Genomic DNA, 23,956 nt, shown 5'->3' with positions numbered 1-23,956 from the left:
ACAGCAGTAAAACCATAACTAAGACAGAAAGGGGAAGAAGCTAGTCTCCGCCCTGCCCACCTGTCCCCCCGACTGCAGGAAGCTGTGTAGTACCAGGAGGTCCCACTCCAGCTCCAGGTCTCATGGCACACAGATGGCTTGGAGCATCCTGGAAACATGGGAATCCATAATAATAGGAAAGAGGAAGTGCTTTGAATGAAGAACACTTTTTTTTTTTTTCAAAACATGGTTTCTCTGTGTGGTCCTGGCTGTCCTGGAGCTCACCCTATAGTCTAGGCTGGCCTTGAACTCAGAAATCTGCCTGCCTCTGCCTCCTGAGCTACACAGAGAAATCCTGTCTTGGAAAAAAAAAAAAGAAAGAAAGAAAGAGAGAAAAAAGAAAGAAAGAAAGAAAGGAGTACAGGCATCTTTATTCAACTGCAGATGATGACCCTTGCTCGCAGCGGATCTGCTGTAGAGCTATGTGTAAATCTTCAGGAGGAAACACACACACACACACACACACACACACACACACACCCCTCTTCAGATGGATTCAACCCCCATTGCTGCACATTACAGATACCCAGACTCCTTTATAAAAACTTTATTGAAGGGAATGGGTAGAAAACGGGGACGACGCCCCTGGAGTTGAATAAATAGAGAGTGAACAATACATACGTCCACCCCTGTGCTTTCGAGGCCCCTGGGGGAGCTGGATACAGGCTCAGGAAGATGTCAGCTGGATGGCAAAAACCTCGCCATCTGCAGGTGACTCGGCAGTGCCGGGGGTCTCTGCTCCGCCTTCTGCACCCGGTGTCCCGCCCGCGCCATTGAGACACACCGCCTCGCCTGAGCTCTCAGCCTCCTGGACGTTGTACTCTCCCTTCTTGCAAGCGGTGGATTGCACGTAGAAGGCCAGGCCGGCCCCTGCGGCCAGCAGCGCCGCGCCCCCTGCCGCACCGCCCACAGCGACCCACAGCCATGGACCTGTAGGCGCAGACCCTCGCCAGCTTGGGCAAGCCTCCTGTCTCCCTTGAGCCCTCTATGCCCCTGTCATTGCAGCCCGATGGAAGAAGAGGCCCCAGAAAGGGGTCCTCCTCAGGGGAATCCCAAAATACCAATATACACCCCTCTTTGGCCATGAGATTATAAGCCCTTGACGACCCCCCTCATACCCTCTAATGCCTCAGTTCCTCCCACCCTCCTAAGGAGACAGCTTGGAGGGACCAGCTCAGCCCTTCTCTAGCTCTGACAGACCCTAGCCCAGGGCAGTCATGAATTGGGCCCAACGTCAATATCTCTGACCCCTGTCCGTTCCCCACAGTAACATAGAAAAGAGTGAACTGGATCAAGTGTTTCTTAACTCCTAGCACCCACTCTACACACACACACACACACACACACACACACACACACACACACACACACACACGCACGCACACACACACCCGCGTGTGCACCCAGTCTGTCCTAAGAGGTTCTTTCTCCCTTTTGTGTTTGAAACAGGTCTTACAAGGCATAGGCAGACCTTGTACTCTCTCAGGTGCCCGGACAGATGAGCAGCATTGCCCTGGCTTCTGCCTATTCTTGAAGCTTCCACTTCCTTACCCTAATCTGTCCCCACAACCCCACCCAGCAGGCGCTCTTGGCCTCTATATTGGCCCTCTTTGGTCTTGCATACAAAGAGGCAGAGAGGTGGTTAGTCACCCCAAGGCCTAGGTCACTCCTTGGTGCACGTCCCTCGCCCCACCTCTACTCCAGGAGCCCGTCACTCACCGGCCACGCGCACCGTGATGCGCCGTGCGTGGCGCCCATGCGCATTGGTGGCTGCGCACTCATACTCGCCACCATGGCTGCCCATGGCACCCGCCACGCTCAGGGTGCTGTTGTTGCTGGAGAGACCGAGGTTGAGAGCTCCCGGGGGCGCGCGCCAGCTGATCTGGGCTGGAGGCCAGGCCTCTGCACGGCAGGTCAGAGTGAAGTTTCCGCCAGGCCGCACGCTTGGGGGCGAGGCTGCCAGCTCAGCCACCACAGGCCGGTCTGCAAGGACATGAAGATGCTGCTTAGCACGGGGCGTTAATTAAACACCTTAGGAGGCTTAAGACCTTGGGATGGGTGGGCAAAACTGCTGCCTCCCAAGACACCACCTACCCGTTGTGGAAACAAAAGTGCTTGTTTCTTACTAGGAGTGGGGGGTGGGGTGAAGGGTGGTTGCAGAGAAGTCTCTGAATTTCAATGAGTTTGCATTTGTTTCCCTCTCCCTCTCCCGTGGCTGGGGTAGAGCAGAGAGACAGGGAGCCAGAGGGATGCTATGCAATCTTGGGAGGGGGGGCCCTGTAGCCCCTCTGTAGACCAAGCTGTCCTAGACAGAGAGCAGGTTATCCCGGAACAGAGATCTGCCTGTCTCTGCCTCCCAAGGGTTAAAATTAAAGAGTATTAGGAATAGAATATACATTTTACTGAGTGCTAATTGAGCACTCTACCCACTGGATCATACATCCCAGGCCTCAAGGCACTTTTCTGGCGGTCTGAGTCGTCTTCATTCAGCGCTGTCCTCACTCACATTCCACACCCACAGTGACGGTCCGTGAATCCGTGCCATGCGCGTTGGTAGCCACACACAGGTAGGTCCCCGCATCCTCTCGGGACACTTGTAGCCTCTCCAGCCTGGCCGCACCTTCCCTGGAACAGCGCACGTGTGGAGAGGGGCGGCCCCTGGCACTGCAGGCCAGCGCAGTAGCCTCGGCTCCTTCCAGCCATGTCTGGTGACTCGGGCAACTGGATTCATCCATCTGTGGCGGTGCTGCAGATCAGCCACCATAAGGAGGGGCATCAGGGAAAGAAAAGATCCTGGGACACCCGGTACTCTCCGCCCACCTGGGCCCCTGCTCACATTCCGCGCTCACGACGACTGTTTTGACCGTGGAGCCATGCCGGTTGGTGGCGTTGCAGAGGTAAATACCCGGTGACAGGTTACCAGGGGTCATAGAGTTTCTGGAACCAGAGTTCGAGGACACCAGGGGCAACACTACCCCTTCGCTTGCACCCTCCGAGCCCACGCACTCCACGCGTGGTTCCGGCTTCCCATCAACTTCACAGGAAAACAGTTTTCCAGATCCTTCTACCCAAGTCCAGTTGCTGGGGCAGCCCAACTCCTCAAAACTGGGACCATCTAGGAAGCAGGGAAATAGGAGTTCACACTGAGGACAGAGGACGCAGGTGTGGACATATCCGTAGCCACCCCTACTCACATTCCACCGTGACAGCCACATTTTTGGCCGCTGATCCCCTGGCGTTGATGGCTTCGCACCGGTAAGTGCCAGCGTGCTCCCGGGCCACACGCAGGGGCCCTTCCATGACTTCCTCCTTTCCAGAGCGCACACAGCTCACGCTAGGTGGTGGGACCCCGTGTGCCACACAGCTAAGCGATGCCTCTGTCCCCTCCAGCCAAGTAATACGTTCTGGGCAGCCTATACTGTCCAGCGCTGGGGCATCTGGAATGGATTTTGGTTTTGTTTCTTTGTTGGTTTGTTTTGAGACAGGATTTCTCTGTATAGACCAGGCTGGCCCCACATTCACAGAGATCTGCCTGCCTTTGCCTACCGAGTGCTAGGATTAAAGGCAAGCACTACCACTGCTCTGAGCCTGCAGGAGACAGCTTCTCACTCCCTCCGGCAGGAGCCATTTTATTTATTTATTTACTCTGTGTGATATGTGGGGGCTTGGGCGTTCTCTCTTCCTGCCTTCACATGGGTTCTGGAGATAATTTCAGGCCCCTTTCCTGAGATCTCAGGGTGCTGTTGACCGATTCCCACAAAGCCCTCATTGCAGCTTCCCAGGCACACTCTCTTGGCTGTCTGTTTTTGCCAGACTGTGCCCAGTCACCACTGTTAAGTTTGTAAACACCACACCACTTTCCTTCAATGTTTTCCCAATCCCTGTTGAACCTAGGCTTCTTTCCTTTCCGTATAGCCAGTCTCCCAGTACACTCCGTGACCTTAAAGGGATAAGCATGCCCACCTCCCCCTACTCACATTCCACAGTCAGGGTCACATCCTTGACCGCCTGGCCTTGCCCATTGATTGCTGTACATCGGTAAGTGCCCGCGAGGGCACGGGTCACTGGACCCAACAGGCCCAGCGCTAGCACCGCCCCACCGTCAGGCCTTGCACAGTGCACGGAGGGCTCAGGGTTTCCACGGGCCTCGCAGTGGAGGGTCTGCTCTGGACCCTCTGGCCACGTCCAGCTCCTGGGACAGTCCAAGTCATCCAGCCGAGGTGCGTCTGCGGGCATGAGGCAGAGGGGATACGATAAGGTTAAAGATGGGGCCGGTAAGAGTGTCCTTGGAATTCACAGAGATAAAGTGAACATCCACTCACACAGAACACGAAGCTCAGAGCTCTGGTTCTTTCTCAGAGTTTCCCCGTCCACATCGAGGGCAGCGTCGCAGAAGAAGCCCCGCTTGTCGTCATTCTTTGTGACATTTAACTGGAGCTCAGCGGGCTGCCCAGGGACCGCAGCTGGAATTCCCTCCAAGGTGACAAGGGCTCGGGCCCCTGCCCAGCAGCTTACGGTCACCATCTTTCCCTCGGGGGCTTCTGGCTCACTTAAAGTCAGAAGAGGAGCCGGGAAGCCTGGGGACAGAGAACTCAGGGAACTCAGGGAACTCAACCCAATCTATTCATTTCCAACTTCTATCTGCTCCTGCCCTGGAACTCTCCGGCCCTGCTTGTTCTGGTGTGGAGGTCCCGCCCACTTTATAGGCTCCGCCTTTGTGAGACTCTGGCCCCAGCCCCAGCCCCAGCCCCAGCCCCAGCCCCAGCCCCAGCCCCAGCCCCAGCCCCAGCCCCAGCCCCAGCCATTGAAGGCCTTGTTGGATTCCCCTTACTGTAGACAGTCAGGTTTTCCTGGGTCTCCCTGCTTTCGCCCCCGAGGGTCACGATGCACATCAGCTGTTTGGTGCCTTCCTGTTCTTCACTTGCTGTAGCTGTGGCAGTGGCCACAAGGCTCTCCCCGTCGAGGGTCACATTAGGATGAAGCCTCTGATCTCCCAGAGAGAGGTAAACCCCGGCTTCTGGGGCAGGAAACAGTCCATCCAAAGTGCAAGTCACCGGCCTTTCTGAGCCCACTTCTAAGAATCGTGGGGCAATAAGGCTCGGGGAAAGTGGAGGCATGGCTGAGGTAGACAAAGAACAGAGCTTGAATTTATGAACTAAACATTCAGTGTTGATCAACCAATTTGCATGCATTGTCTGGTTTCACCCTAAAGATACAGAGGAGCGGGCGAGATGGCTCCCCAAGCATAGGCGCTTGTAGCTAACAAAGCCTGAGGAGCTGATTCCATCCCTAGGACCCACATGATGGAAGGACAGAACTCCTCCTTATTCTTTAACTTCCACACATGCACTGCGGCATGTGCATAAAAGCACGTACACACACTCTCTTTTTCTCTCAACGAGTAAATGCATAAAGGAAAAAGCTCACAGGAGAAAGTAGTTAAGCTAGTACTTGGGTTGAAGTAAGGGCTAGCTGCTAGACTTTTGGGGGATTTAACTATGCAGCCCTCGTTATGTAGACGAGCTAGACTTTTAATTCACAAGAGATCCGCCTTAGTTCTGCTTGGGCTGGGACTTAGGGCCTACGCCACCATGCCACCACGCCTGGCTGCCCTAAACTTCTTAAAATCTGTCAGTTAGGGTCCACACTCACCAAACGTGCGGAGCTGTCTGGGGGCTGAGCTGTTTGCAAACAGTCCCAAGCCGTGTGGCCGCAGGTCAAGCTCCGCGAGGCATGAGAAATTGGCCCTGTGATCCTCTCTGCGCGCCAGGACTGTGGCGGTGAGAATCGCACCCCGAGCTCGGGGTGGCTCGCCTACGAAACTTCGGCGAATCAACTCCTGGCCGCCTCGCAGCAAGGTCAATGTGAGGCTCGCACGGGGTCCTGCCCCCGGGACTCTGCAGCTCAAGGTGAAGTTCTCACCTACAGGCTGCCAAGGAGGCAGAGGCACCAGCTCTACCCGATCCGGTCGCTCTGCAAGGGACCAAAACCTCCGCTCTAGCCAGCTGTAGTACTTTCAGAACAAGCAGGAGGATCAGAGGACGGGTGGGAGGAGCTTGAGGGGGAGGTCCAGAGACCCAAGGGGCGTGCCCACCCTGAACTCACGGAAAGTTCGGATGAGCCCACGCGCTTGGAGTGTGCGGCGCGCGCAGCGGAAGAAGCAGACCGGCTGGGTTTCAGGCTCTCGGATGTCCACCAGCTGTCGAGCCAGCCAGCGCAGACCCCTCTGGGTCCCGTTTCGGCGTAGCGAGGTCTCCAGGCCACCGCGCTCCGGTCTCGGACAGTTAGTGCTGCAGTTGAGCCACAGCGAGCCCCCGCGCTCCACGAGCGCCACGCGGGGCTGAAGGTCCGCCCAGAAAGGTTCTAGCGCGACCGCTGCCCGGGAAAACGCGGGCTCAGCCTAGGGACCCCATCTCTGAAATCTTAGCGGCCCCCATATCCCAAACCAGGGGTGTCCATAAGGACGAGGAAAGACCTCCGCCAAGAAATAGCACGGGAGTCCCGCATCCCACTCAAGATTCGGGACTGACGCGCTCTTAGAGGGTTGTCTCTGGAAGCCTTGCTCTTTACTGACAGAGATGGGGAAACTCGGTGCGGGGATGGGGGTCTCAGATGCACACGTCAATAGTGAGGAGGAGACTCCAGTTGGAGGGGGGATGGGGAACCAAATCACTCTTAAGACTCTGACAGATCGTCAGGAAATGGATGAGAGACACAGAGGCTTGGGGCAAAAGCAAAGTGGAAATGAGACTGAGTCAAAGGCTTAAAGGAGATTGTCCCCAAACTTGAGTAACTTGGACAGAAAGCCACAACGCTGAACTCCGGGAAAGAACCGCGGAGAAAGCCCTAGAAAGCCGGTTTCCAGGGCTCCAGGTGGAGGGGGAACAGAGCCTCTGAGTTATGACAGTTGAGGAGATGGGGTCTTTGAGGATCATGAATAGGGATGATGCCAGTCTGTGAACCATAGGGCACGACAGAGCAGGAGAGGACAGGAGAGCCACAGTGTCTCCTGAGATAGGTTAGGTGCAAAACCCCGAGTCCAGAAAAGGTGCTGGGTTCAGATCTGAAAGATCGAGGTGTGTTGGGGTGGAGGAAGGACGGGGAGAAGCCCCGAGCTCCAGGTGGTGACAGAAGCGTGGGAAGCTAGAAGAGGGCGGAGCCTGGAGGGGGACACCCGGGCCGCCCTCTCTGGTCCTTCAATTCCGCCCCCGCCTTATTCACCTGGCTCCGCGGGCGGACTCTTCTTACCTGAGATGCCTAGGATCCCCAGGCCCAGGGCAGCCCAGAGGCCGAGGAGCGTTCGGCGCAGCCCTGGTGAAGGCCCCGGCATTGCCGCCGCTGCCAGGGAGGGGAGAGCGCAGAAGGCGAGGGGAGCGCGAGTGATGGAGAGCCGGGCTGGGAGGACCGCGCAGCGCAGCGGGTGGAGTGTGGGGGTGGCAGAATTGCGCCCAGGGATTGGTTTAAACGTTGGTAACTTGGTTTCCAAGGAGGGGGCGGTGACAGAGGCGGTGATGGGGGGCGAGCTGACTGGAGGCGAACGCGCACTGGGCTGCTCCCGGCTTTAGTGCAAGCGAGCTAGACAGGCAAAAGCGGTCCCCCCTTGGGGGAGGGGTCTACGTAGAGGTCGGTCTGATGGTCTAAAGCCTTCTGGGGGCGACCACGCTCTCCCGCGTCATCTCTGGCGAAGAAGGGGAGGGATGCTGAGAGGCCCTGCCCAAACACCCACCACCCTAGGTATAGAGTCTGAGATAATACGCTAGGTCTCCAAGCCACGCCCATCCTCAGCCCCTCCCACCAGCGCCCCCTGAGCAAGGGTGGATGGTGGGGTTGCTTCTATTAGCTTGAGGAGTCGTAGTATGCAGTAAAGGTGGTTCTAAGGGAGAATGTGAGGATGCCTTCCTTAACTGATGTTCCGCTTTGACCTCCAGCAGGCTGAGTATGGGAACCACGCCTCTAAGACCTCCTCCGCGCACGCGGCGAAGGAAGAGGGGATCAAGTGCCAGAGAGACTCGGACACGTGTGCGTGTGCGCAGCGTTCGCAGGCGTCTAAATTAGAGTCGACTCAGGCACCCGATCTTTATTTACCCAGAGTGCAGCGGGAATGTGTCTACAATGCTGTTGTGAGCCTATTCTCTCAGCAGAGCATCTGCGCGCTCCTGAGTGCGCCGCCTCCTCTGCTGGGTAACAGTGCGAAATTCTGCAATTCAAGTTGGATCAAAAGATCAACAGGGGACACTTTGACCTCGCATCTGACCTCAATCTTTGACACCCCTTTCCACATGCATACCTGATTCGGAGACAACAGACACGATGCCAGGATGCAAGTCTGTGACAGCTCACGTGGCTTGAGCAATCATCTCTAACTTGTTGCTATGCTAGATTTCCTATCTGGGTATCTGCTTCCTCTACTACTTGGAGAGGGCCCCGCCCACTCGAGTGTGTTCTCCACCCCGCCTCATTCCCCCAATTAATGGTAACCCTGGGGAACCAGGTCTAGCTCCACCCGCTGGCCTCCGCTAGTAAGGCACAGGATCTGTAGTGGAAAAGGAGGTGCGAGAAGGGAAACTTAGCCTCCAATCAGAGCTCCGGCCTGTATCAGCGGAGCCAATCAGGAAAAGCCATATCCAGAGTCAGCCCTCTCCTAAGCGAGGGCCGGAGGGGAGGTCAATTTAGTCTTTCTGCCCGCCACAGATAAGACTAACAAAACACTACGCAGAGGAACTCGGGTTCTAGGATCCCATACCGGCCTTGAAGGAGAAACTTCAGGTGCCTTGAGACACACGAGGTCTTGTTTCCTCCAGTACCGGGGTTTTAAAACTGTACTACTTACTCCCAATCTACAAATCTTCACCCCCTATATAAGGAATTTGAAAAAAGTAGGGTCCCCTAAAAAGGAAACCACTTCCTCCAAGAACGGTAAGGCAGAGACTGAGGAGGAAGACTTTATTGTTCCAACAAGAGTGTCAGAATTCATTACTCTGGGGTTCTTTCCCCCTCCCTCTTGTCAGCCATCGAAAACCGATCTATAATTGAGTCTGCACGGCCAGGTACTTGCGCACGTAGACAGCCCCCACAGCCAGGAAGATTCCCACCAGGGTTGCGATGGAGATAGAGGCCAAGGATATGGAGGCTGGGCTTAAAGCTGTGGGCAGGAGTGACAATAAGGAATGAGGAGGTCTGAGGACCGCCAAGCGTGGAGCCCACGCCTGGTCTGCAGGCCCTCTTGGAGTGGCAACATCCCCTCTCCCCCACCAATTCCCTGGGGATGCAGGGTGCCTCACCGAGGACCGTCAGCATAACAGGTGCTGAGCTGCTGCGCACCACTAGCCCGTCGAGATTGAGGCGCGCGTGGCAGGTGAGTGGTTGCCAGAGGTCGTTGAGTCCGGCCCGCATCACGTAGGTCAACGTGACATTAGCCAAATCTGAGCCGGTGAAGCGCTGCAGACTTTCATGATAAACCACCCGGCCACCTTTCCTCAGGCTCACCACCAAGAACCCCACTGGAAACACGTGTGTCACATAGCATCTCAGAGTGTACTTGTGGCCCACTAGGACTGGAGGCTCCAAGATCACACTTCTGGGCCGTTCTAAAGCAAGAGGGATAAGGCCCACAGGCACCCCCTAAAGCAATTGCCAACTACCCGCTTCCTCCACCCCTCTCCCCTCACCCCAGCCCGGCCTGAGTCCCGGTCTCCCTCACTGAAAGCAGTGATCCTGGCGGTGGCCTCTCGGGTTTCTCCTGCGCAAGTGACGACGCAGCGCACCTTGGAATTCCAGGCCCTCACATCCAGTAGCTGGTAAGATACCCAGCGAGATCCATTGACTATCTTTCCCTGCCGCAGTTGAGTGCGCAGGCTGGAATGCACCGGCAGGGGGCAGTTGTGGCTGCAGTTAAGCCACACTGAGCCCCCGGGAGGCACAGCCTCCAGCTCCGGACTAAGACGCACCAAGAAAGGTGCTGAGGTCACGGAAGGCGCGGGAGGGCTTTGCATCCACTCATGCTGGGAGCTTCCACCCCTCAAATAGGCAGCCACCAGCAAAAGCGAAAGGAGCAGAAGGGCAGACTCCATGGCACAAAGCCCGCGCTGAAGTGTGGGCGGAACGCCAGGGAGCTTAGACTGGACAAGAGAGATAAGAAGGCACCCTGGCCACGCCCCAAAATGGGCCCCTGGCAGCCCTGAGGAAGATACCTGCCTTCCCTCCCATCAGACCCTACAATTAACCAAAAGCCATTGCTCAGTTCTGAACCTGCTCTTTAGTTTTTACTTAAGCCCTAAGAGGTCATTAAAAATTTTTTTTTAAATAAAATAAAATGACGGTTAATGGTGGCATGTGCCTTTAATCCCAGCACTCCCAGGCAGGCAGATGTGAGTTCAAGACCATCCTGATCTACGCAGGGAAACCCTGTCTTTTTTTTTTTTTTTTTTTTTTGGAGCTGGGGACCAACCCAGGGCCTTGCGCTTGCTAGTCAAGCGCTCTACCACTGAGCTAAATCCCCAACCCGAAACCCTGTCTTGAAAAACAAACACATCTAAAATAGATTTTTAGGAGTAATAGGTGTAGGAGTGGCTTAGTCGTTTTAATCCCAGCATTCAGGAGACAGGCTAGCCATCTCTGTGAGGTCAAGGGCAGCCCATTTCACACAGCACATTTCAGGGCAGCCAGGGCTACATAGAGAGCCTTTCTCAAAAGACAAAAACGAAAGGGGGAAATAAAAACAACCTGGTCCGCAGACGCAGGATTAGGTTAACAGGAAACCCTTTGAGGAAGGATGAGAGTCAGGAATACTTAGGGCTTTGGCAAACTGATGGGATGACTGTACTCAAACTCACAAGACACTCAGACCCACATAAAACTTTATTGATTCAAAGGAAAGGCTTCTGCGCTGGGAGGGGTGCCTACCCTCCCACAACAGCTTGCAGGACCCTTCTAAGTGGTTGGAACATTTTCTCCCAGGCATTCTCTTTGAGGTGGAGCCGGGTGGAGGCATGCAGGGATTGACCATAATTTCAGGGGCATGAGACTCCATTGTTGAGCTGCTAAAGGTGAGCGTCCATATTTAGGCATGGTGGTTGACATTGGGAACAAAGGTAGGAATGTATGTAGGTGGGGAGGTGGTCACCCATGCTGGTGCTGGGAGACTCCAGGCTGAGGAGGAGGCAGGGGTCCCAGAGAGGTCTACGAGCAGAGGGCCACTGCTCGTCCACATAGTATTTCTATGACTCGTGAAAGAAATCAGCCCTTTTGAGGAAAGCACCCTGACCTGTGGAGAAGCCCAAACCCGTATGATCTTTCCCCAGACTCTGTTGTGCCCCTGCACCAGGGTCCAGGCAATAACTTACATGTTAACCTGCTCACTCCTCTAGTGTCTGTACAGGGTACTCAATAAATAACTGTCAGAACTCTGAATTAATAAATACATCAACAAGAGTTGGGGACAGTGTCCCAGCTTTCCCATGTCAGAGGAAGCATGGTGTTCCTTTTCTTCTCTTGCTTGTGTCTACCGGATATCACACCTTCCTAAGGTAGGGGGCCCCTCAGCAGGGGTAATAGAGAAGGAAGTCAGCCTTTCTTGGCTGCGGGCCCACCAGGCTGTAGGTGTGTCCAGGTCATGAATTCACAGTCTTGCTCCCTCCGAGTCCTCTTAGGCCTGAGGCTACAAGTATGCATCCCCAGGCCACTGTCCTGTCTTGTGACAGCCAGAGGAGGTGGGTGAGGGGTAAATGCTGTCCATTGATCTGTTCAAGAGCAGCAGGGCCCAGGCAGGTGTCCTGTCCAGTGGGCTCAGTGAGGCGGGGCTTGTACCTTGAGTCTTAGGGCCTCCTCCTGAGCCTTCTGTAACTTGTATATCCTGATCTTCCTCTGGCGGTAATAGGTGTAAACGCACGCCACGATCACGAAGGCCGAAATGATCAGTACCAACATACCAACAATTATGACCCAGGTATTCTGATCATGGTCTGTGTGGTAGAGACAGAAGGGAATGGTGAGAGCTGAGGCCCTGGCACCTAGCCCACCTCTCACCCAGCCCTATATTCTGGGATACTCACACAGCACTGTCAGGTGCACGTCCCTGGTGATACTCCCACGGGAGCTAAAGGCACGGCACTCGTAGGTACCATTCATCTCCCGTTTGACAGACTTCACCATCCCAATGGGCAGCGGGACACCATCTGCTTTCCGGCTGCAGGTCAGATTAGGGGCTGGATTCCCCTGGGGGTGGCATGTAAGAGTCTGCTGAGACCCCTCTTGCCAGGTCCAGTTCCCCAAGCAGTCCTTCTTGTCCAGGTGAGGACCATCTGGAGAATAGTGTAAGAGACAGAGATCAGGGAAAGCTCAGAGGGCACATGGGGCATTAGGGGAATGGCTATCACTGTCCTGAAGCCCTACTCACACAGCACATGGAGTTCCAAGGTCTGGTTTTTAAACAGGGACTTCCCATCCACCTCCAAGACCGCAGAGCAAAAGAAGCGTCGTTTGTGATCCTCCGGGCTGGCATTCAGTGTGAATTGGATCTGTGAGGTGGGTGGCCTGGGGGAAGTACCCTGTGAGGTGGGTGGCCTGGGGGAAGTACCGTTCAGAAGCATCACCTGTGCCCCACCGTGGGCTTCACACTTCACAGTTACTTGGTCCCCTTCTGAGACCTCCGGCTGGCTCAGGGTCAGGACGGGAGCTGAAAAGTCTGGGGGCGGGACACACCGTGAGCTCCGCCCATTGCAAGCCCCGCCCTTGACCACCCAGCCTCAAGTATGGATGGACCCCTAGTCTCAGCCCCAATCTCCAGTATTGGCCATCCAGGAACTGGGACTAGCTGAAACTAGGCCTTTAGAAAGGCCTGGTCCCACACATTTTGAAACAAGGTCTCACTGTGTAGCCCTGGCTGGCTCAGAACTCATAAGGACCCTGCCTACCTCTGCCACCCCTGTGCTGGGATTAAAGGAGTGCTGTCTCCCTGTAGTTATTTCTTCTATCTCTTGAAAGTGCCCCTGGTGGCAGTTCTTACTCCTGAATGGGCTACCAAGTTAGGCCACGCCCCTGAAAGGCCCACCTATGGTGTCAGTCCCACCCTTGTCAGTCCTCCCTCTTTAGAACCTCCCCTCCCCCACCCCCTATTGGTGTCAGTCAGGTCTCAAAATCGCTTTCTTTGGACTAAGCTTCGCCCTTCTTACTGTAGATTCTCAAGGTCTTCTCCGTCTTCAGGGTCTGGTTCGCCAGCTCCAAAACACAGCGCAGCTGCAGGGTTCTGTCCAACTTCTCAGTCACCTCCACTGAGGCAGTGGCTGACACAAAATCTCTGCTGTTTGTGCTCTCCAGGGTCAGCATCTGGCCTCCCATCTCCAGGTATATCTGAGCTTCAGAGGCAGGAAACAGGCCTTCCAGGGAGCACAAGAACTTCTGCTGGGTGCCCACCTCCAGGAGGTCAGGGCCGTCAAGCTTCGGGACCCTAGTCGGAAGATCTTGGGAGAGAAGACAGGCATGAGCAAATGGACTTCCGGGGTCTGTCTCTTTCTCTCTCTCTCTCTTTCTTTCTTTCTTTCTTCCTTAGATTTGTTTATCTTATTTATATGAGTACACTTTGCTGTCTTCAGACACACCAGAAGAGGGCATCAGATCCCATTACAGATGGTTGTGAGCCACCATGTGGTCGCTGGGATTTGAACTCAGGACCTCTGGAAGAGCAGTCGGTGCTCCTAACCACTGAGCCATCTCTCCAGCCCTCCCCAGGTTTTTTAACACCAACTGCCCAGCCACCTCCAGAGCCACAGAACAAAAGAAGTGTCGTTCGTCACCCTCAGGGCTGGCACTCAGTGTGAGTTGGACCGGTGGGGTCTACTCACAACCCCCCCTTTTTCTTTCTTTTTATTCACTTATTTTTTGTGTATACGTGTGACTCGCTTGTGGAAGTCAGAGAACAACTTTCAGGAGTCAGTTTCTCCTTTAGGAGTTGGAAACTGAGCTCAAGTCATCAAGCTTGGATGCAAGCTCCTCCCTTTACCCACTAAGCTATCCTCTCCCTCGATGCCGAGGTCGGCTTCCTCCCAAGAACCCACTTGCTCTCTGTGCAGGAATAGGGCCTCACCGAAAGTCCGGAGCGGCCTGACCTCGGAGACATTCTTGAACAGTGACAGCCCTTGCGGCCTGAGGTCCAGTTCTGTGAAGCATGAGAAATTGGCTCCGTGGTCGCCTCTGCTGGCCAGCACCGTGAATGTGATCGCCTTGGGGTCCCCATCCACTGCCTGGCGGCTCAGTGTCTCATTCCCACGGAGCAGCACTACTGAGAGCTGGCTCCGCGGTGCTCCGCCGTCCACCCGGCAGCGCAGGATGAGGTTCTTGCCCACCTGCTGCCAGGCGGGCAGAGGATCCAGCTCCACTCGCTCTGGGAACGCTGCAGGGAAACAGAGTTGGGGGATCCTGTGAGCTGGACTGCTGTAGACAGACCCACACCTGCCTAAAGACTTCAGTCTCCCCCAAACACACCCCACCACCTAAGCAGCCAGGAATGCAGAGAGCTTTGGGGAGAGGTAGGGAGGAGGTCAGGAGTGTTTGCACGACAGCGATACCTGAAAGGTGGAAATACACTCCAAAGTCTATCATTAGGAAACCGCAAATAATGTATCCGGGTGTGCTAAAGGTTGACGGGGTGGTGGCCCAGCTTTGGAAGACCTGCCTAACGGACAGGAGGCCCTGGGTTACATCCCCAGTCCCAGGAATAAGATTAAATTAGATTAGAATGGGCCAGTGAGATGGCTCGGTGGGTAAACGTGCTTGCCACATAACCTGAGTGCCCAAATTCAATCCCTGGATCCCAGGCTGGGCAGTGGTGGCACAGGTTCTTAATCCTAGCACTTGGGAGGCAGAGGCAGGTGGATCTCTGGGAATTCGAAGCCAGCCTGGTCTACAGAGTGAGTTCCAGGACAGCCAGGGCTACACAGAGAAACCCTGTCTGGGAAAACAGATGATCGATCCCTGCATCCCAAGTAAAGTTGGACAAAGAGAATAACTCCAGAGTGGTCCTCTGGCCTCCATATGTTCACCTGGCACACCCGGGTCTGCACTCGCACATCATACACACACGATAAACATAACGAATGAGCTGGGTGTGGTGGTGTGCACCTTTAGTCCCAGCATTCAGGAGGCAGATCTCTGAGTTCGAGGCCAGCTTGGTCTACAGAGTAGCCCTAACCAGGACAGTCAGGGCTACACCAGTGAGACCCCGTTTCTCTCAAAAAATAAGATATTAATTAATTAATTAATTAATTAATTAATTAATAAAAGCCGAGAATGGTGGTACAGCCCATAAACCCAGCCAAAGCAGGCGAAACGCAAGTCTGAGGCTAGCCGAGACTAAGTGAATTGAGGTGTGAGAAATCAAGCCACGTTTGTGTGAAAACTTTCTATAAGACTAATCAATTAAACCTTCAGGATAACAAAGAGTTAGGGTGTGCGGATCTAGGGCACACACAATTCTGTGTGCTTGTGAGACAGTAGTTACTAAGCCTCAGTGGTAAAAATCCCTGTGTAGAATCCCACACTGAGGGGCCGAGCCGAGCGGCGTGGCTCAGTAGTGAAAGCCCAGGGCAATTGTAAAGCCTTGGCTTCCCTTCTCTTTTCAGCCCCTGTCTTCCTTCCTTTCCTTTATTTTCCCTTTTCTTCCCTGTTTTGTTTGGGGTTTCTGTTGTTTGTTTTCGTTTTCTGCCTTTTGAGGCAGGCCCTTACACACTATAGTGAGCTTGGCCTCAAATCTGAGTCTATCCTGCCTTGGCCTACCCCAGAGCTGTGATTACGAGACCAGAACCGCATCCAGCACAGAGTCTTCCATTAGGCAAAGTGGCAAATTAGGTAATATATGTCTTTAATCCCAACGCTCAGGAGGCATAGGCAGGCAGATCTCTGTGAGCTGAAGGCCAGCCTTGTCTCCACAAAAAGCCAATTAGTATCCAAAAAAAAAAAAAAAAAAAAAAAAGTCAGAGACTACAATTCTACAAATACAATATACAGTGGCCCTCGCCCGCCCCCACCCCCCCGTTTAATCTCAGCACTTGGGAGGCAGAGGAAGGGGTAATTCTGTGAGTTGCAGGCTGGCCTGTTCTACAGAGTTCTAGCTCCCCTAGGGATACATAGTGAGAATCCAGTCTTAAAAACAGACAAACCAAAGGTCAAGATTGTCCTCAGCCTGCACTATGTCAGACACAATTTCAAGGAGGGGTGGATTGAGAAATGGTTCAGAAGGTAAAGGTGTTTAACACCCACGCCTGATGACCTGAGTTAAATCTGGGGACCCATATGGTGGAAGAGAAAATAGTTCCCAAAAGTTGACCTCTAAGGCCTGGTCTGGTGGTTTAGTGGGCAAGGGCACTAACAGGTCTTACGGTGGAACTAACCCCCTACACGGTAGCTTCTGGCGCCCCCTTCTGGCCACCTCGGACACAGGGCACTACTTACAGGCAAAACATCCATGCACATAAAATAAAAACACATTATTTTGTAAATCTTAACCTCTTAGCCAGGCAATGGTGGCACACACCTATAGTCCCAGCCCATGGGAAGCATAGGTAGTTAGATCTCTTTGAGTTCCAGTCTAGCCTGGTCTACAAAGCAAGTTCCGGGGCAATCAGTCCATAGTGTGAAACCAGGGGCAGAGCCTGCTCAGTCCTATTAAAACACTGGCACACGGGGAAGGGCACGGTATTTGGCCTCCTTGACACTGAACTTCAGTCTCTCACCAAATCCTGGTTTCTCCATTCTTCAAATATTTGTCTGCCCCTCCCATCTTGGATGCTACAATCACAGGCAGCAAGCTCGGGCAGGCTTCTGCTGGATCCGACTGCTGCCAGCTTCCAGTAATCCAGTAATGCCGTACAGACCCCAGGGAGAGAAGTCTTGACAGCAGCCTGGCTGACACCCATGTGCTCACACCAAGCAGGGTGGTCGTTTCCTGCTCTGCCCTATTCCAGGTTGTTTCTTCTTGGTACCCCCACCAAGTCCTGCTCCACCCACCCCGAGGCTGACCTGGAATTCATTATGTAGACCAGGCTAGTCTTGAATTCTGCCTCCCTCCCAAGTATTGGAATCAAAGGCATGCGACCACCACACCAAACTGTCAGGCTGAGGTTCACTGTGTTCACAGTGTAGAAATTAAGTCACAGTTGAACGGCCGGAGTGACAGACAGAAATTCAGCCAAGCCAGAATTCTAGCCCCAGCCTTGGGGTTTCTAAGATCAGGTACCCTGAGAAAGCTCTTCAGAGGGACTTCCCAAGGCCACAAGGAATGCTTGGGGACTTCCCTCCCTCCAGCGCTGCACTGGCATATCCTCCAAACCACAAGCTGAGCTGAGATTTCCCAAAGGCTTCTGTCCAGCGACCACTAAGATTGATGGCCTTTAGGCTTCCCTGTATCATACCACAGTGTGCTGTGGTCAACAAGTAAACCAAGGTGTCAGAAGCCCAGTGGTCACTCAGTTCCTCAGACACTAACTTCAAAGCCAGCTGGGTATAAACTCTCCCTGGAATTCCCCAATGAGGGGCTGGGGGCATGGTTCAGGGGAAGAGCTCCTTCCTAGGACACCCAGAGAAGTGGGGTGGAGGGACGGCAGTTAGTGCTGGCCTAACACGTGAGGCCCTTGGTTCCATGTATAGACACGACCTCCCTCCTCCTGCCCCGTCTGCTCACAAATACAGAACCTGTCACAGCACTGCTTCTCAGCATGTTTCCTTTTAAGGTATAACATTCCTGCAGGTAGGAAGGACTGGCTACATTCTTTTATACAGTTGCATACTATTCCATGGTATGCCCAAACCAAACTTTGTCTCGCCATCTCTTGGGTTCTCTATCTTTGAGTGGTTTGTAAGTGTTTGACCTTCAAATACAGCTGCAGTGTGACTCTTAGGGGTGGAGCTCAATAGCAGAGTGCATACCCGGTCAAGTACAAAGCCCTACGGTCCCATCCTCAGCCCTAAGGAGCAGAGCAGCCATGGTTCCTGACCAGTTCCCTGTGGTAGGGATCCATGCATCAGTGATTTCCAAGACTGGAACGGCAGGACGCGGGCACATGTGCGCGTGCGCACGTGTACGTGTACACACACACACACACACACACACACACACCATGTAAAGAACACACCTACAATCTGGGTGCTTGGAGGTGGGTGCCTGAAGAGCAAGATGTCAATGGTGACTTACCTCAAAAAATAAACAGGTGGCTAAGCGGTGACTCAGCCGTTAAGAGCACCAGCTGCTACTGCAAAGGCCCAGGATTGGGTTCCCAGGACCCACATGGTGGCTCACTGGAGTTTCAGGTTTCAATACCCTTTTCTGACCTCCACATGTAGGCACATTCATACATGCAGGCTCGCTCGTTCTCTCTCTCTCTCTGTCTCTCTCTCTCTCTCTGTCTCTCTGTCTCTGCCTCTCTCTGTCTCTGTCTCTCTCTGTCTTTCTCTCTCTCTGTCTCTCTCTCTCTGTCTCTGTCTGTCTCTGTCTGTCTCTGTCTCTGTCTCTGTCTCTGTCTCTGTCTCTGTCTCTCTCTCTCTCTCTCTCTCTCTCTCTCTCTCTCTCTCTCTCTCTCTCTCTCTCTCTCTCTCGTCCCATGTAGTCCAGGCTACCCCGAGTTAGGTATCCAAGGTGACTATGAACTTCTAAGCCCCTTGTTCTTGAGTCCTGGGGTGGCAGGTGTTTTTTAAGGGTCAGATCAGAGGCTGGGTCTACAGCTCAGTGGCAGAGCTCTTGCCTTGAAATCACTAAGTCATTGGTTCAATCCCCATGACCAGGTAAACCAGGTACGGGGTATCAACCTATAATCCCAGCACCAGGAAGTGCATCAGTTCAAAGCCATTCTCAGCTATGTAGTGTTTGAGTCCAAGGCCAGCCTGGCTACATGAGACACTATCTTTAAACAAACAAATGAACAAAACACTGGGGCCTGAGAGATGGCTCAGCAGTTAGGAGCACTGGCTGCTCTTCCAGAGGATTCAAGTTCAAACACCAGCACCCAGATGGCAGCTCACAACTGTAACTCCAATTCCAGGGGATCTGACATCCTCACACAGACATACATGTAGGTAAAACACCAATGCACATAAAATAAAAAAATAAAGAAATTATTTTTTTAAAAAGTCCAAACATTAGACACGATTAGTAGTAATAGAGTACAGTTAAACAAAACAAAACAGAACAATCCAGGCATCAAATGGTGGCATTCTGGAATGTTCTAAATTCCTATGGTACACTCTGCTGGCAGAGGTTTAAAGAGATCTCTAAGTGACTGTGGGACTTTCCAAGGCTGCCACGCGGTGCCGGCTGTCATGTCCCCAGTGGGTCTCCCTACTCCCTTCCCCTGGCCCTGTCACTCACAATACACAGTGATGGTGGCAGAAGCCGAGGACTGCGTGGTGCCACAGTTCTCAAAGCACAGTGGTCTGCTGTCTTCCCCAATGTCGCTCAGCTCGAAGAGCTTCCAGCTGTGCCCACTCTCTAGTTCGTCTTTCAGCCAGTTAGTCTCCAAGCCCAGGCTGAGGTTCTCGTCTTCGCAAGAGGAAGAGCAGTTCACCTGCACGGATCCACCCCGAGGCAGGAAGGCTTCTGTGGGATGGATGGACACCTGAGCACCGCCAGGCCCTGGAACAAAAGGGGGAGGTGAGACCTTGCAGCCTCGAGCCAGGCAGAATTCTACACCCCGTGCAGGAAGCAATTGTGTCTGAGCGCACGGGGTAACAAATTACGGGTGCTGAGGGGCTGGGCTCAGTGCAGTGGGCAGAACAACTGCCCATCATGCCTGGTTCCACCCTCTCAGCACCCAGACACTGGGCGTGGTGGCACAGGCCGGTAATTCCAGCACTCGGGGGATCGGGCTTGAGTATGATCCTTGGTTACTAACGGAGTCCAAGAGCAGCCTTGGAACCAGGAACCCAGGTCTTCAGGCGCACTAGGCAAGTGCTCTGTCCGCTGAGCCCAGCATCAGCCCAGCCCAGCACCAGCCCAGCCCAGCACCAGCCCAGCCCGGCACCAGCCCAGCCCGGCACCAGCCAGAGTTGTTATTTTTTTTTTTTTCCGGAGCTGAGGACCGAACCTAGGACCTTGCGCGCTCTACCACTGAGCTAAATCCCCAACCCCGAGTTATTATTTTGTTTTTCCTTTTTTCTTTGGGTTTTTTTTGAGGTAGGGTTTCATTATGTAGCCCTGGCTGTCCTGGAACTCACTTCTGTAAACCAGGCTGGTCTCACAGAGATCTGCCTGCCTCTGCCTCCCAAGTGCTGGAATTAAAGGCCTGTGCCTGGGGCTGGAGGGATGGCTCAGCGGTTAAGAGCACTGATCTCTCTTCCTAGAGGTCCTGAGTTCAATTCTCAGAAACCACATGGTGGCTCACAACCATTTGTAACCGGATCTGATGCCCTCTTCTGGTATATCTGAAGATAGCTACAGTGTACTCACATACACTAAATAAATAAATCTTTTTTTTTCTTTTTTCTTTTTTCTTTTTTTCGGAGCTGGGGACTGAACCCAGGGCCTTGCACTTGCTAGGCAAGCGCTCTACCACTGAGCTAAATCCCCAACCCCATAAATAAATCTTTAAAAAAAAAAAATTGGTTAAAAAAAAAAAGGCCTGTGCCACCACGTGAGTGGTTGCCGCTAATGGTTGCTAGTGAGTTCTGGCTTAGCCAGAACAGAATAGGACATGGTATATATAGTTCCTTGGTGATAGGTTTGAACAGAAATCAGGAGGATGAGAAGGCACTGGCTGAATAGAAAAAAGAAGCCGGCTTACCTTGGAAGCGCAAGGCCCTGGGTTCGGCCCCCAGCTCCAAAAAAAGAACCAAAAAAAAAAAAAAAAAGAAAAGAAAAAAGAAGCCGATTCCAGACAGAAGGAACAGAGTGCAAAGGTAGGGAGTCAGGATGGCAGAAGTTGGAGGGTCGGCAAGAAGAGGAAGAGGGTGAAATGAGAAGATCCTCTGGGTAGTGATGGTCACATTAAAAATGTGTCCCCAATGCCAGATGTGGTGGCACACACCTTTAACCCAGCACTCAGAAGGCAGGAGAATCGTGAGTTTGAGGCCAGCCTGATCTGTACAGTGATATTTAGCTACGCAATGAGACACTGTTTTGTTTGGTAGGTATTTTTGGGGGTGTGTATCCCCCAGCCCTGGGGGGTGGCTCAGAAGCAGAGCACTTCACTAACTTATCAAAGACCTGAGGCCCATCCCAGCTGGGTGTGAAGGCATGACTATAAGTGGAGCACTTGGGAGGCTGAAGCAGGAGGATCCGGAGGTACAGTTTATAGACCTTCATGAGAAACTTCATGGTTTGTCTGTGAAAACATTAAAACAGGGCCAACAAGAGGCTGAGCACCTGCCCTCCGCCCTCAGAGCCCCTGCAGTGTGAGGAGAGAAGCCAGGGCTACACAGAGAAACAAAATAAAGCCAACCAAACCAAACCGAAATAAATAAATAAATAAATCAAAAAGGCTGAGCTCAGCTCTCACCCCACCCTTCCAAAGATTCCAGTGCTGTGATTGACAGCCTGGCGGAGGTAATAAGGCTGACGACTCTCCGCAATAGCGATAGAATTATTTGGGCTCCTTGGAGTACCCTAAGGCTAAGAAGTCATCCACCTAGGAGGAATGAATTCTGGGAATCCAGGTCAGGAGCCTCCTGTTAACTGCTGAGAGAGTTCTGAATCTTCCTCTCAAAGGAGAGCGGCAGGCGCCGCCCTCAGGCAGCAGCAAGGTGGGGAGTCCTAAGCTACCTCACTCAGGCTCCAGGGTAATACACCAACCCTGGAATTCCCCATAGCAGAAACAGCCTGGACTTCCCCAGGGGTGAGGATGAGGAACGGGTGCCTATGGGGGAGGGAAACGGACCTCAAGCCTCAGGCCAGCCCCTCAGACCATTTGTTTTCCACCTTGGCCATCTTCTGACTGCCCCATGACAAGGACTGTGATCACAGTTCCCATTGTACGGACCAGGAGCCCAGGTTCTAAACGCACACGTTTATAGGCGAGTAGTGTGGTCCCGAAGAGGACTAAGAGTTCAAGGCCAGCCTAGGCTAAGGTGTCAAGGTTTCAGTCTCAAAACAGGAAAGAAAGGAAGGGAGGGGAAGAGAGAAAGCAAAGAGGTGAATGGAGAGAGGAGGGAAAGAGAGGGAGGGACTGGGAGACGGAGTTGGGGGGGAGAGGGAGACGGGGCGAGAGAAGGAGAGGGAGAGGGAGAGAAAGAGGGAAGGAGAGGGAGAGATGGAGGGGGAGAGAGAGGGAGAGACTGAGACTTGTGCTCTGTAGTCCACCCATGGAGTGAGGCTACGCGGGATTCGAACTCCAGGCTGTTAGTTTTCAACCCTTGGCTTCCAATCCCGCTTCCCGTTAACAGCTGCAATTCAGGTGATGTTCTGCTGGCCCGGGAGCAGGGATTTTCACCATGCTCTGGGTCCACCCGAAGTTTGGAAACCTGCCCCCCAAAGCGACCCCACCTCGGACTCACCGGGGATCACAACGGCGAGCAGGACTAGGAGCAGAGGCAGCATGGGCCTGGCACGGGTTGAAGCCATTGCAGGACCAGGGCAAAGTGCAGGCAGCAGCGGAGCAGGGCACCGGCACTGGGTGCTGGCTGAGAACACGCAGCTTTTATAGTCTCGGGCCACGGGGGGCCGAGGGGCGGTGCTGTTGGGGCCACTTTCCCGGAAACCTCGCGCCTCCTCCTCCGGAACGAGGGCTTCGGTATTTCCGGACGGAGACTGTGCCCTGGCCGCGAGGGGTGGTCCTGCCTCGCTGGCCCCTGCGACCCAGGAATTTCCAAACTGAAGTAATGACATGTGGGGGGCGGGGTATATGGTGTCAGAGACCAGAAGGAGAGTCCGGGAGAGAAGGCCTGAGCCTTCAGGTTAGTTGATTAACTAGTACCTCGCGACTAGTCAGGACGGCCATCCCCTCGAAGGGGTAAACTGAGGCTCGGCATTTCGCAGGGATCCGAAATCAAGTCCTGATTCCCCGCCTACTGCAAACCCACCAGTTAACTCTTTAGCCCACCAGATAAGCCCGTGCTAAGGATAAGAGTTCCCCGGAATCGTTTGGGGACGCCATCCATTCAGAGGTGCCCCTCTCCCTAGGGCCATGCCCCACCCACTTGACGCTAGAGATTTTCCCAGCAGCGATCCAAGCAAGCCGGGACAGATCCGCCGTGAGAAAAAAGTTCTTCTTGAGAGGCATCGTGTAGTCCTCAGGACCCTCCTCCCACTCACGAGTGCTCCTGCCCGCGCGGCCTCGCTTCCCCTTTTCTGCTTTGACTGCTGGGGCGTCTTGATAGCTGGGGCGTCTTGATAGCTCCCCAAAAAGGAAGGAAGAAGTCTGGTCCTGTGGCGTGGAGCCCTGCACCGCCCTTTTTCTAGACTGGATGAGAAAGTGAGAACACAGAGGAGGAGAGGCACTTCTCAGAAGAGAGAGACTAGCTCCCAACCCCCTCAGCGTGCCCTCTGGGTCTACTCTCCTCCTCTTTCTTCTCCCTCCTTCTTCCATCTCCGGCTTTCTTTTTCTCCTCTCTCCCCGCCCCTCGCGCTAGTCTCTCCCCTTCCCCCTCTCATCTCTTTCTGCTTCTGTCAGGTGTCAAGTAGCTCAGGGTAGCCTCAAATGCCCGGTAACTGAGGATGACCTTAAACTCCCGATCCTGACTCATACTCCACCACTCTTGCTTTTCTTTTTTCTTTCTTTCTTTTAAGTGTTAAATACTCTTTATTTGATATCATACATAAGCCACAGTAAATGCCTTTCAGTGGTGAGGCAGCATCATTGATGTAGGGAATTCTAATTAAAACAGCATTGTCAAGAATAGTTCCTCCCTGGTGTTTAGCATTGCCTGTCAGAGGCCGGTGAACGAACACTGAAGCACGGGTGAGTCTTCTTGTTTCTGAGACAGTGATAGAATTTTCCCAGTG

The 23,956-nt window shown here is 53.7% G+C and overlaps 3 protein-coding genes across 3 annotated transcripts; all 3 read right to left on the bottom strand.

Moving 5' to 3' along the window:
- Window positions 1-571: 571 nt before the first annotated feature.
- LOC116907133 (intercellular adhesion molecule 5) lies at window positions 572-7,606 on the bottom strand. The gene is made up of 11 exons (XM_032910108.1): window positions 7,288-7,606; window positions 6,145-6,414; window positions 5,692-6,012; window positions 4,871-5,158; window positions 4,362-4,616; window positions 4,017-4,265; window positions 3,234-3,476; window positions 2,876-3,154; window positions 2,546-2,785; window positions 1,759-2,022; window positions 572-969 (listed from the first exon to the last, which is right to left on the bottom strand). The coding sequence occupies exons 1-11, from the start codon at window positions 7,367-7,369 to the stop codon at window positions 707-709; spliced, it is 2,754 nt and encodes a 917-aa protein (XP_032765999.1). The 5' UTR covers window positions 7,370-7,606; the 3' UTR covers window positions 572-706.
- Window positions 7,607-8,977: 1,371 nt separating this feature from the next.
- On the bottom strand, window positions 8,978-10,158 carry Icam4 (intercellular adhesion molecule 4 (Landsteiner-Wiener blood group)). Its single transcript, XM_032910880.1, has 3 exons — window positions 9,740-10,158; window positions 9,321-9,626; window positions 8,978-9,181 (listed from the first exon to the last, which is right to left on the bottom strand). Exons 1-3 carry the CDS (start codon window positions 10,107-10,109, stop codon window positions 9,063-9,065), a joined length of 795 nt encoding a protein of 264 aa, XP_032766771.1. The 5' UTR covers window positions 10,110-10,158; the 3' UTR covers window positions 8,978-9,062.
- Window positions 10,159-10,878: 720 nt separating this feature from the next.
- Window positions 10,879-22,620, bottom strand: Icam1 (intercellular adhesion molecule 1). Its single transcript, XM_032910948.1, has 7 exons — window positions 22,510-22,620; window positions 19,391-19,654; window positions 14,120-14,425; window positions 13,209-13,496; window positions 12,434-12,721; window positions 12,090-12,338; window positions 10,879-11,999 (listed from the first exon to the last, which is right to left on the bottom strand). The coding sequence occupies exons 1-7, from the start codon at window positions 22,574-22,576 to the stop codon at window positions 11,824-11,826; spliced, it is 1,638 nt and encodes a 545-aa protein (XP_032766839.1). The 5' UTR covers window positions 22,577-22,620; the 3' UTR covers window positions 10,879-11,823.
- Window positions 22,621-23,956: the final 1,336 nt, after the last annotated feature.

This window comes from Rattus rattus, chromosome 8, assembly GCF_011064425.1.
Source record: "Rattus rattus isolate New Zealand chromosome 8, Rrattus_CSIRO_v1, whole genome shotgun sequence".
Classification (NCBI taxonomy): Eukaryota; Metazoa; Chordata; class Mammalia; order Rodentia; family Muridae; genus Rattus; species Rattus rattus.
This window is presented reverse-complemented; position numbering and strand designations above follow the sequence as displayed.